The sequence below is a fragment of the Haliotis rubra genome, unplaced genomic scaffold, assembly GCF_003918875.1.
Source record: "Haliotis rubra isolate DU_JTF1 unplaced genomic scaffold, ASM391887v1 Scf630, whole genome shotgun sequence".
Lineage (NCBI taxonomy): Eukaryota > Metazoa > Mollusca > Gastropoda > Lepetellida > Haliotidae > Haliotis > Haliotis rubra.
In genome coordinates, this window is record NW_025767336.1 from 110,393 (window position 1) to 124,273 (window position 13,881).

General features: G+C 40.0%; 1 protein-coding gene across 9 annotated transcripts in view; it reads right to left on the bottom strand.

The window, feature by feature from the left end:
• Nucleotides 1-13,881, bottom strand: part of LOC124256589 — a 34,670-nt gene that overhangs the window by 1,701 nt on the left and 19,088 nt on the right. For 3 of the 9 annotated variants that reach the window (XM_046690558.1, XM_046690559.1, XM_046690557.1), the window contains exons 6-12: nt 10,106-10,204; nt 8,994-9,013; nt 8,352-8,387; nt 8,029-8,067; nt 7,721-7,759; nt 6,380-6,445; nt 23-6,049 (exon numbers count right to left, since the gene is read on the bottom strand). In XM_046690558.1, coding sequence (XP_046546514.1) covers nt 1,989-6,049; nt 6,380-6,445; nt 7,721-7,759; nt 8,029-8,067; nt 8,352-8,387; nt 8,994-9,013; nt 10,106-10,204 — 4,360 coding nt within the window. In that variant the 3' untranslated portion in view covers nt 23-1,988. The remainder of the gene's footprint in view (nt 1-22; nt 6,050-6,379; nt 6,446-7,720; nt 7,760-8,028; nt 8,068-8,351; nt 8,388-8,993; nt 9,014-10,105; nt 10,205-13,881) is intronic. The other 6 variants (XM_046690560.1, XM_046690566.1, XM_046690563.1 and 3 more) reach the window with 6 other exon arrangements.

Sequence of the window (13,881 nt, forward strand, 5' to 3'; positions counted from 1 at the left end):
CATCTGCCTGGTCTGATAAAACCTCCATTGGCTACTAGGGAGACAGCGTATACAGTTCAAGACGTCGAGAGGACATCTCCCTGGTCTTATAAAACCTCCATTGGCTACCAGGGGGACATCGTATACAGTTCAAGACGTCGAGAGGACATCTCCCTAGTCTTATAAAAACTCCATTGGCTGCAAGGGAGACAGCGTATACAGTTCAAGACGTCGAGAGGACATCTCCCTGGTCTTATAAAACCTCCAATGGCCATCAGGCAGACAGCGTATACAGTTCAAGACGTCGAGAGGACATCTCCCCGGTCTTATAAATCCTCCATTGGCTATCAGGGAGACAACGTATACCGTTCAAGATCCTGGTGTTTGTCTTCAATCGCTGCATGGTCTAGCTCCCGAGTACATCAGTGAACTCGTATCCATCTACACTCCAAGGTCAGGATCATCAAGAGCACTTGATGTTCCTATAACCGGGAAAAGACACTATGGAGATAGACTGTTCTCCAAAGCCGGCTCCTGGATCTGGAACCGTCTTCCTCGACACATTCAGAACATGATCAATCTCGACCAGATTAAACGACAACTGAAAACCCACTTCTTCAATATAGCCTTCGCCTAAGCTCCTTTGAGAATTTTTGCAACGGGCGCTATACAAATATATAACTTTATTAACTTTATATATCAAACATAACTGGGTGTTCTTTTTTCTCAAAGCTTGTCGTGGCATAAACATTTTGACAATTCCATTCTACAATCTGAAAAGATCCTCTATAGTATCAGTAGGTCACTATCGAAGTTAAAACCTATTCGTGGTGACAAATTTTTCAGGATTTTTTACTCAAAGGAGTTACCAATTCTACTCTATGGGGTTAAAGTCGTGGGGTTGGATTGTGATATTAGTTCACCAATTCAGAAAGTTTAAACTTTAGCTTGTAAATATTTACTTAATGTTAAAATATCTACCCCTAATCACATCGTTCGAGATGAATTTGGTAGATATCCTGTTGATGTTTATGTTTACAAACGTTGTATTAAATATTGGTATGAAATGTTGAATATGGCAGTATCTCGCCTGTCCAGAAAGTGCTAAGACGTATTATTGATAGACGCTAGCCGTGGTAAAACAAACTGGGTATCAAAGCTTAAGTTATCACTTTACAATATAGGATTTGGATATGTATGGGAAACACGGTATATTAATGGCTTAAATTCCTTCCTGTCTGAATTCATGATCATGGCTCAACATATATCCCATAGAGGATGGCATAACTCGTTATCATCAAGTTCTGAAGCTTATTCATATTCTCTTTTCAAGTGTAATCTTTCTATGGAACCATATCTTGGTGTTATTAACATTAGTAAATTTCGCATTGCTCTTACACAGTTTCGTTGTGTTTCCCATCGGTTAAATATTGAGACAGGTAGATACACAAATAAACCTAGATATCACAGGCTATGCAACATGTTTGATAATGGATATATTGAAAACGAGTATCATTTCCTTTTAGTGTGTACTGCAAACAGTTCTTTGCGCATTATATATATTCCTGCCAAGTTTCATACATACCCTTCTTAGTTAAATTTCAATATATTGATGACCTCAAACAATACTTTTGTCATCAGAAATGTAGCAATGTTTATTTATTATGCTGCAGAGCACCGCCAATCAAATATGGCTGCAAATATGTAATATTTGTATTTGTATTATGGGCCGATGGCCTACATGCACTCTGTGAATAACGAAATCGAAAGAGTGTTCAATAATTCCATTTGCTGCTTCCCGGCTGAGTGAAAACAAAATTTGCGGGATCAGCTTGAAGACAATATAACGTCTACAGCTGCCATCATTCTGACTTCAGATATTTATGTCAGAGGACGGACGCAGATCGTCCACAGTGCAACTGTTGTTCCACACCAAGATGGATATAGTTACCAGGTCGGTTTCTCTTGTTCGAGTGAGCACGATTGGTGTGTGATTTTGGACTTTGCCTTTATTCATTCACAAGCGACATCTGCGTTTGTTCAGTTTGTGATTGCCGTTTCTTCTTAGACTGAGATGGTTTACGAGCAAAAATATTCTTAGGTCCAGACGGTCGTTTTACCTTTTGGGGTGGTTCCAGTAGTTCTAAAATTTGTCTGTTCTCTCTTTTATTCGCGAGATGCCAAACATCATTCCCGGCACTGTCGACCAGTGACAAGTCTGCGCCCTTTCCTCTGAGATATTTAAACACAGCAACTTTGTCACAAGTAACTGATGTCATGACAGGTGTCAAACCAGCCTTGTCTCTGCTGTTGATATCAACAGAGTCTATGATGTACTCAATCACATGACGCTGACCATGCCTGCTAGCAAGATGTAGAAGAGTCTGTCCCTCCCTGTCCACCAGTGAGGGATCGGCTTTATGAGACACGAGGAATTTGTACACTTCAAGATGGCCTCCACAAACTGCCTTCATCAGTGGCGTGTGATCATCCCTGCCTCTGATGTCGATGTCAAGGCCATCAGTCACCTCATTTATGATCATTACACTATCCTTATCACCTTGTCTTTGCCTGGGTGCACGCTGATCTACAGTTTCTTTCTTTTCTTGAAGATTGGCCTTGAAATATGTGACAAGATGTTCTACAATAGCTGTGTTTCCTCCCTGACACGCCAGATGTAGGACATTGTCGCGGTAGACATCAGTCAAAGTGAGATCAGCGTTCTGACTCACAAGCAAATCGAACACATCTTTCATTCCAGCCAAAGCTGCAGCCATGACTGGTGTCCGACCATGTCTTCCAGAAACATTGATGTCAAACTTCCGTATGAGATATTTCACAATGGAACAGTTCCCACCCTCACAAGCAAGATGTAAGATAGTGTCTTTGTTGTCATCAGCCAGTCTGATATTGGCCTTCTCCGACAAAAGTAGTTCAAACAGGGCGGGTCGTGCATGCAAAGCTGTTACCATTATTGCTGTTCTTCCTTTGTTTCCCGGACAGTCGATATGAATGTTTGGCAACAGAGAGGTCACAATGGAAATATTTCCGCCTATGCATGCTACATGTAATACGGAATTGTTGTTGTCATCCCGAAGCCGTATGTCAGCTCCTTTTGACACAAGCAGGTAAAACACACTGTGTACTCCATTGACAGCTGCAAACATCACTGGCGTCCATCCGTTGTTTCCACGAACGTCGATGTCAAACTTTGGTAGTGATATTTGAACAATCGGGACATTTCCGCCATGACATGCAAGATGGAGGAGATTGTTGTCATAGCAATCTTTTAGTAGCTTGAGGTTCCGTGTATCCAGGAGGTCTTTAAAGACATCCATGTTTCCATTCACAGCTGTTTTCATCACTGGGGTCCAGCCGTGTTTTCCCCGAGTGTTAATGTCTAATTCTGTTTTCATCTGTTCTAACAGAGTCACATCATCAACGTTGCAAGCCATATGAAGGATACTGTTGTTGTCGTCATCTGTCAGTGAGAGATCAGCTTTGTTTGACACAAGAATGTCGACAGTTTCCTTCCTCCCAGACAAAACAGCAGCCATTACTGGAGTCTGTCCATTGTTGCCGCGGGTATTTATGTCTGTGTCGGGCAGCAGGTTTTTAACGGTGGACCTATTGCCATACTGACATGCAAGATGGAGAATGGTATTGCCGTTGTTATCCCTCAAACTGAAATCAATTTTCTTTTCAAAACCGATCTTCGTTTTTACTTTATCAGTCTTCTTCTTGGGTTTTATAAAACAGTCTGACACACCCTCAGTTCCAAATACTACTGCACACATGACTGGCGTCCAACCTGCTCTTGCTTGGATGTTTAGAAACTGATTGGTATAGGAATCGGGATAATGTTCCTTGAGGAACTTTTTGACATGTTTTACTGTGGGTACATGTCTATGTAGACACGCCAAATGCAGTATATTGTAGTAGTTGTTATCACACAAACTGACGTCAGCTCGCTGTTTCACGAGGATGTCAAAACAATCCATCTGTTCAGAGACAACTGCATACATTAATGGTGTCCAGCCATTCAAACCACGTCTGTTGATGTCACAGTGACGTACAAGTTGGCCCAGGATATTTGTGTTCCCATTGACACAAGCGTAACACAAAATGTGATGTTTGGCTTCTTCTGACAGTTGATCTGGATGTTGTGTCAGTGCGGTAAATCTCTCGGCAATATACTCATGTCTCCATATGGGATGCCATGCGTATTCAGTTAAGGCACCTCTGGTAAAAGAAGCAGCCATTCTGTCAAGTATTTCTCTATTGACCTTTGAGAAAGGAATTTTGAGCTTGTGTTCACTAACAGGAATTGTGTTGGTTTGCTGATCCTGGATATGCTCCAGGAGGAACCCAATACTGAGATGTTCCAGAGTGAACTGTGGTTCAATACTAAATAACACAGAAACACAGACGTCATAAATCAAAGAATGGGAAAATGTTGTCATGTTTCCTTCTGACAGAAATGTACCACAGAAGTCCCGGGCAGCCTGAGCGACACCCTGTCTGGTGGATGTCTTCACGAGGGTTGTGACAGCCTGAAGGTGGTCCTCTAGGGCTGGGTTGTCACCATAGGCCTGTAGCTGACCAACTGATCTACTACCTACAGGCTTCCGTTGACTGTCTGGAATGAGAGCTTCAGGCTTTCGTTGACTGTCTGGACTAGCACCTTTAGGCTTCACTTGATTGTCTGAACTGACAGCTTCTGCCTTCACCTGACTGCCTGACCTGGCAGCTTCAGGCTTCACTTGACTGTCTGAACTGACAGCTTCAGGCTTCACCTGATTGTCTGAACTGACAGTTTCTGGCTTCACTTGACTGTCCGAGCTGGCAGCTTCACGCTTCACTTGGCTGTCTGAACTGACGGCTTCAGGCTTCACTTGATTGTCTGAACTGACAGCTTCAGGCTTCACTTGACTGTCTGAGCTGGCAGCTTTAGGCTTCACTTGACTGTCTGAACTGACAGATTCAGGCTTCACTAGACTCTCTGGACTGACAGCTTTAGGCTTCACTTGACCGTCTGGACTCACACGTTCAGGCTTCACTTGACTGTCTGAGCTGGCAGCTTCACGCTTCACTTGGCTGTCTGAACTGACGGCTTCAGGCTTCACTTGATTGTCTGAACTGACAGCTTCAGGCTTCACTTGACTGTCTGGACTGAGACCTTCAGTCTTCAGTTGGTTGTCCGGACGTTCACCTCTAGGGCTCAGTTGGCTGCCCTGACAACCGCCTTCGGTCTCCAGATGATTAATATTCAGCTGACCCTCACACAGTATCATCAAGGTGAGAGCAGCGGACTTGGCATCCAATGAACTAACAATCGTACGAAGCTTGTTTGTAATGTAGAACAAAGGTTTCTCGAAAAAATGTTCATGATGCATTTGAAAGTCAGCATAAATTGAAAACAGTTTGCATGCCAGAGGAAAACCCACAGTGGTGTTTTTATAAGCAGTAATTTTGTCTTCATCTAAAGTCTCGTGGGGACCTTTATACTCCAACCACAATTCTTTCTTCTCCTCTTTTGTGTAACATATTTGGACACGTGATGATCCAATGAAAATCCTTAGCCCTCCCAGGTTCGCCATTGCAATCTCAAGATTATTGGTTTCTGTAGTGAATATAGCACATATGTGAGGTTGATCGAGCTTTCTCGGTTCTTGTCTTGTTTCTTGCTGCAGACACTGGTATCGTCTTTCAGACCTGGACTCACACTGCCCTAGGTACACATGGAGGTCGTACAAGAAGTGCTTAATTCCCGACAGGTCCTCGTGTGATCTGACTGTCTTAAATATGTCATCAAATATGAGACACACGTCTTTGCCGATATCTAGAAAATCAGTCAACCATACTTCATCAACGTCCTCAACCAGTACCAGGTCATACCCCTGCCTCCTGTATTCAGCTCCCAGCATCAGGGCCATGGATGTTTTACCTTCTCCAGGACCACCAGTTATTGTCACGTGGCCAGACATGTCTAGCTGCTCGTTCGCCTCCTTAAAGCTCCCAGTTTCAATAAACACTTTGTGGATAGCCTTTATCTTCTGTCCCAGCGTGCCTGTTAAATTAGATTAGTGAGTTAAAACACTGAAAACAAAGTATGATATTCAGAAATTAACAGATAAACACGTTTGTTGTTTACATCTCAGTTAGAAATATACAATTATTGAATGAAAACGCCATGAATATCAGATCTGCGCCAAGTGATATTTTAATATTTCATACATATCGTAAAGAGACACTCAGATAAATAAGAGTTCATTCATTGTGTCACGGGCTGTCAAGGGTATAGTTGAAGTGTGTACACCTTCATTTGAAGACGAAGCGAATACCTGAACAATGTGTCTCCTGAAGATAACTGATTTCAATAAAGATTCTCCTTTCTTACCAGGCGGCAGGTGATCGTCGTCCGAGAGCTCAAAACCGCAGGTTGAATCATCATCTTTCACGGATGCTGGTCAGACAAATAAGATCACTTGATTACATGATTGTGTGTCCCAAGTATAAACTCATTATATTTCTTTATTATATTTGATTTGAATATTACCACATCAAAATGCAATGAGGTAATTTTGGATGATTTGCCGATTATCCAATCACTTGGTACATTTGCGAGCACGATCATGGTTTCTAATTGATTACCATATGGTTTGGTACCAGTTATTGTTGTTTAGTGAATGGGGCGTATAGAACACACGATCAACACACGCCTGTCAAAGAGCCATGTGCTTGTATCACCAGCAAAATCTATTGCTGGTTGATGAAGAAGAGGAACATCTTGGTCAGCCTTACTTAATCGCCATGTTGAGAATGGCACAAAGTGATGTTTACATGTTGAATAATGTTTCAGTTTCACCCTGCTCTGACATATGAGGTTCCAGAACACTTCCCATTGTGATAGTTAGACTAAGGCAAGAAACTCAACTGTCAACAATCAACTCAACGTTGATCGGTCGATGGTATATTTGAATTATTTAATGAGTGGATGCGGGAACCACTTTTACATCAGTAAGATCACTCATAATACTGGACCAAATTATTGGTGCAGAGACCGTGCTGTAATCGCACTGATTCTAGCTGTTTAAGTAAAACAAAGAAAACAAAACAAAACGACTATTACAACGAGACATTACTTGACATGTAACGAGAATAATACAACCACTAAATTACTTCCACGTATATATGTGATAAACACTGAATATGGGGACATGGAAGTACATTGCCTGTTGTCGACTCGGACTCGGATTAAATTTAGAGTTATCGTTCCTGACAACGGCACTGACGCGATCAAATATTGTGTACCGTCTTCCTGCGTTTTATTGTTCCTTGGCAGATTGTCACTGTTCTATAAGTCAACGGTAAAAACTTGACAGGCTTCTGCTGTCATAATGTATCCAACCATGAACCCGACAAAATGGGGTAAACTCGCAATGAAACGGATTTGAAACTGTTCATTAGGCAGTTTGGTTTTATCCGCGCATAACAGCAGATAAATATATCCAAGTCATAAAGTTGTGATTTGATATCAACATCAGCGATGGAAAAGCAGTGATACAATACTGACAGAAAAAAACAGTGGTTACTGATAATACATGGCAGTATGAATTCACCATGTTTACCATGATATAATGTGTTTATGCAAAGTTTACACAAACACCGGACCGTCACCTCAGTTGTGTTTATTGCACAAAGTTAATTAACGATGTAAATTATAACAGCATATACTCACCGACACTGCCTGCTTTACCTTGGTCCACTATGCCAGGCTCTGAAACATATAACTCATCTTTCTTAAATCTGTGTAAACACATCTTCATGATATAACCAAAATACTACAACCGACTCTTGGCAAACCAGTATTATTGATATTTCGTCACTTTTACAATCTGTCAATAATAAAGACTTTTAGTTGTTTCATTGGCGGATCAACGCAAGCCCTGACGTTCTACATTTTGGTTCTTTCCTTGTGAACGTCCACATCTCAATAGAATCAATCAAGATGTAATGATTGTACGTCTCAACACAACATATACTCACCGACACTGCCTGCTTTACCTTGCTCCGCCATGTCAGGTTCTGAAACATATAACTCATTTTTGTTAAATCCGTGTAAACACATCCTCATGATATGGCCAAAATACTACAACCGACTCTTGGCAAACCAGTATTATTGATATTTCGTCACTTTTACAATATGTCAACAAGAAAGACATTCAGTTGCTTCATTGGTGGATCAACGCAAGCCCTGACGTTCTACATTTTGGTTCTTTCCTAGTGAACGTCCACATCTCAATAGAATCAATCAAGATATAATGACGTACGTCTCAACACATACATGATTACATATAGTTCATACTCACGGTCGGCGTCTGCTTCATTCGGCTTTGTCAAAGGCACTGAAATGATGATTGACAAGGCATATACAAGAACATCCGTCAATATCAGGAGCAATTCAACTCCATTAATGGAGCTGAGGTTCAACAGCTGTGCAGCTGTGTGTGTTTGTAATGTATATTCATTTATTTCATCATCTATAATACATCAAGAAAGCACGCAAGAGCATTTTTACTGAATTTTGAGAACATTTTCAAGGCATGACATCCTTAACTAAGAATTATTATATGTTTCTGAAAACGTAAGATGTGTGGTCGCTGCTAAGATAAGACTAAAGTATCGAAATTCCACATGCATGGACCATTGCTTGCTACATTAATTCCGGTTCACAGGTAAAGTACACCTCATCCCAAAGCTCGATACTTTCATCATGTGTTTCAGTCTATTTTATTAAAACATTGACGTGGTTACTTGATGAATATACAACACCAGCAAGGACATACTGATACTGTAGACCAGCAAGGACATACTGATATTGTAAGTAGACCAGCAAGGACATACTGATACTGTAAGTAGACCAGCAAGGACATACTGATACTGTATGTAGACCAGCAAGGACATGCTGATACTGTATGTAGACCTGATTAGGAACAACGCTGTTTACTCACCATCTTCATCATCTATGTGCCTGAAATATAAGCGAGGTCACAATTTAGGCATCCTTATTACTCCTTTACGAAATTTAGACATGAGAAGAGCGATAGCATTGCTACGATTTGTTGGTTTCTTGTTTAACGCCGCACTCAGCAATATCATAGGTACATGGCGAAGGTCTGTAAATAATACAGTCTGGACCATACAATCCAGAGATCAACAGCAATATCATAGGTACATGGCGAAGGTCTGTAAATAATACAGTCTGGACCATACAATCCAGAGATCAACAGCAATATCATAGGTACATGGCGAAGGTCTGTAAATAATACAGTCTGGACCATACAATCCAGAGATCAACAGCAATATCATAGGTACATGGCGAAGGTCTGTAAATAATACAGTCTGGACCATACAATCCAGAGATCAACAGCAATATCATAGGTACATGGCTACGGTCTGTAAATAATACAGTCTGGACCATACAATCCAGAGATCAACAGCAATATCATAGGTACATGGCGACGGTCTGTAAATAATACAGTCTGGACCATACAATCTAGAGATCAACAGCAATATCATAGGTACATGGCGACGGTCTGTAAATAATACAGTCTGGACCATACAATCCAGAGATCAACAGCAATATCATAGGTACATGGCGACGGTCTGTAAATAACACAGTCTGGACCATACAATCCAGAGATCAACAGCCATATCATTGGTACAAGGTGACGGTCTGTAAATACTACAGTCTGGACCATACAATCTAGAGATAAAAAGCAATATCATAGGTACGTGGCGACGGTCTGTAAATAATACAGTCTGGACCATACAATCGAGAGATCAACAGCAATATCATAGGTACATGGCGACGGTCTGTAAATAATACAGTCTGGACCATACAATCCAGAGATCAACAGCAATAGCAATTGGGAACCGATAATATGTGTCAGCCAGGTCAGCGAGCCTGACCACCCGAACCCGTTAGTCGCCTCTTACGACAAGTATGTGTAACTAAAGAATTCTAACCCAGATCTTATTTCGTGACTAAAACGTCATGATTACATGGACTTTTGTAACAGATGATGGGGGCACTCTATCTGTCGTTATCTTTCTGTCTTACCTGGTAGATGTATCAGCTGTCTGCAAGCATGGGAGTCTCGATCTCACTGCTTCCGGAATGCAAATGTCTTCTCCCCTTTTTTGTTTTCGCCTGACAAACCTGACAAAACAAATGTAAATATGTGAAATACACAATGCCATTTTAGAAAGCGGTGAAATGTAACGTGTTATATTTGGGATTACACTTTGCTAGCGAAGTACACATTCTAGTACATTTTTAGTTCAGTTCCATCCGGGATTCACACAAAGTCAGACGCCTAGACCGCTAAGCCACCGCGGCTTCCACAATGTAAATATGGGTTGTTACTTATGTACTTATAGAACATACATTTCCTCAATATCAAACTGTCGTCACATGTAAGGTATGGTTACTTACTGATGTACACATAGAACATACATTTTCTCAATATCAAACTGTCGTCACATGTAAGGTATGGTTACCTACTGATGTACACATAGAACATACATTTCCTCAATATCAAACTGTGGTCACATGTAAGGTATGGTTACTTACTGATGTACACATAGAACATACATTTCCTCAATATCAAACTGTCGTCACATGTAAGGTATGGTTACTTACTGATGTACACATAGAACATACATTTCCTCAATATCAAACTGTCGTCACATATAAGGTATGGTTACTTACTGATGTACACATAGAACATACATTTTCTCAATATCAAACTGTCGTCACATGTAAGGTATGGTTACTTACTGATGTACACATAGAACATACATTTTCTCAATATCAAACTGTCGTCACATGTAAGGTATGGTTACTTACTGATGTACACATAGAACATACATTTTCTCAATATCCAACTGTCGTCATATGTAAGTATGGGTAGTTACTGATATACATATAGAACATACAGTTGCTCAATATCCAACTGTCGTCACATGTAAGTATGGGTAGTTACTGATGTACATATAGAACATACAGTTGCTCAATATCCAACTGTCGTCACATGTAAGTATAGGTAGTTACTGATGTACATATAGAACATACAGTTGCTCAATATCCAACTGTCGTCACATGTAAGTAGAGGCAGTTACTGATGTACATATAGAACATACAGTTGCTCAATATCCAACTGTCGTCACATATAAGTATGGGTAGTTACTGATGTACATATAGAAGATACAGTTGCTCAATATCCAACTGTCGTCACATGTAAGTATGGGTAGTTACTGATGTACATATAGAACATACAGTTGCTCAATATCCAACTGTCGTCACATGTAAGTATGGGTAGTTACTGATGTACATATAGAACATACAGTTGCTCAATATCCAACTGTCGTCACATGTAAGTATAGGTAGTTACTGATGTACATATAGAACATACAGTTGCTCAATATCCAACTGTCGTCACATGTAAGTATGGGTAGTTACTGATGTACATATAGAACATACAGTTGCTCAATATCCAACTGTCGTCACATGTAAGTATGGGTAGTTACTGATGTAGATATAGAACATACAGTTGCTCAATATCCAACTGTCGTCACATGTAAGTATGGGTAGTTACTGATGTACATATAGAACATACAGTTGCTCAATATCCAACTGTCGTCACATGTAAGTATAGGTAGTTACTGATGTACATATAGAACATACAGTTGCTCAATATCCAACTGTCGTCACATGTAAGTATGGGTAGTTACTGATGTACATATAGAACATACAGTTGCTCAATATCCAACTGTCGTCACATGTAAGTATGGGTAGTTACTGATGTACATATAGAACATACAGTTGCTCAATATCCAACTGTCGTCACATGTAAGTATGGGTAGTTACTGATGTACATATAGAACATACAGTTGCTCAATATCCAACTGTCGTCACATGTAAGTATAGGTAGTTACTGATGTACATATAGAACATACAGTTGCTCAATATCCAACTGTCGTCACATGTAAGTATAGGTAGTTACTGATGTACATATAGAACATACAGTTGCTCAATATCCAACTGTCGTCACATGTAAGTATGGGTAGTTACTGATGTACATATAGAACATACAGTTGCTCAATATCCAACTGTCGTCACATGTAAGTATAGGTAGTTACTGATGTACATATAGAACATACAGTTGCTCAATATCCAACTGTCGTCACATGTAAGTATAGGTAGTTACTGATGTACATATAGAACATACAGTTGCTCAATATCCAACTGTCGTCACATGTAAGTATAGGTAGTTACTGATGTACATATAGAACATACAGTTGCTCAATATCCAACTGTCGTCACATGTAAGTATAGGTAGTTACTGATGTACATATAGAACATACAGTTGCTCAATATCCAACTGTCGTCACATGTAAGTATGGGTAGTTACTGATGTACATATAGAACATACAGTTGCTCAATATCCAACTGTCGTCACATGTAAGTATAGGTAGTTACTGATGTACATATAGAACATACAGTTGCTCAATATCCAACTGTCGTCACATGTAAGTATAGGTAGTTACTGATGTACATATAGAACATACAGTTGCTCAATATCCAACTGTCGTCACATGTAAGTATGGGTAGTTACTGATGTACATATAGAACATACAGTTGCTCAATATCCAACTGTCGTCACATGTAAGTATAGGTAGTTACTGATGTACATATAGAACATACAGTTGCTCAATATCCAACTGTCGTCACATGTAAGTATGGGTAGTTACTGATGTACATATAGAACATACAGTTGCTCAATATCCAACTGTCGTCACATGTAAGTATGGGTAGTTACTGATGTACATATAGAACATACAGTTGCTCAATATCCAACTGTCGTCACACTGTAAGTATAGGTAGTTACTGATGTACATATAGAACATACAGTTGCTCAATATCCAACTGTCGTCACATGTAAGTATAGGTAGTTACTGATGTACCTATAGAACATACAGTTGCTCAATATCCAACTGTCGTCACATGTAAGTATAGGTAGTTACTGATGTACATATAGAACATACAGTTGCTCAATATTCAACTGTCGTCACATGTAAGTATGGGTAGTTACTGATGTACATATAGAACATACAGTTGCTCAATATTCAACTGTCGTCACATGTAAGTATGGGTAGTTACTGATGTACATATAGAACATACAGTTGCTCAATATCCAACTGTCGTCACATGTAAGTATAGGTAGTTACTGATGTACATATAGAACATACAGTTGCTCAATATCCAACTGTCGTCACATGTAAGTATAGGTAGTTACTGATGTACCTATAGAACATACAGTTGCTCAATATCCAACTGTCGTCACATGTAAGTATAGGTAGTTACTGATGTACATATAGAACATACAGTTGCTCAATATCCAACTGTCGTCACATGTAAGTATGGGTAGTTACTGATGTACATATAGAACATACAGTTGCTCAATATCCAACTGTCGTCACATGTAAGTATAGGTAGTTACTGATGTACATATAGAACATACAGTTGCTCAATATCCAACTGTCGTCACATGTAAGTATAGGTAGTTACTGATGTACATATAGAACATACAGTTGCTCAATATCCAACTGTCGTCACATGTAAGTATGGGTAGTTACTGATGTGTATATAGAACATACAGTTGCTCCATATCCAACTGTGGTCACATGTAAGTATAGGTAGTTACTGGTGTACCTATAGAACATACAGTTGCTCAATATCCAACTGTACTCACATGTAAGTATGGGTAGTTACTGGTGTACATATAGAACAAACAGTAGCTCAATATCCAACTGTCGTCACATGTAAGTATGGGT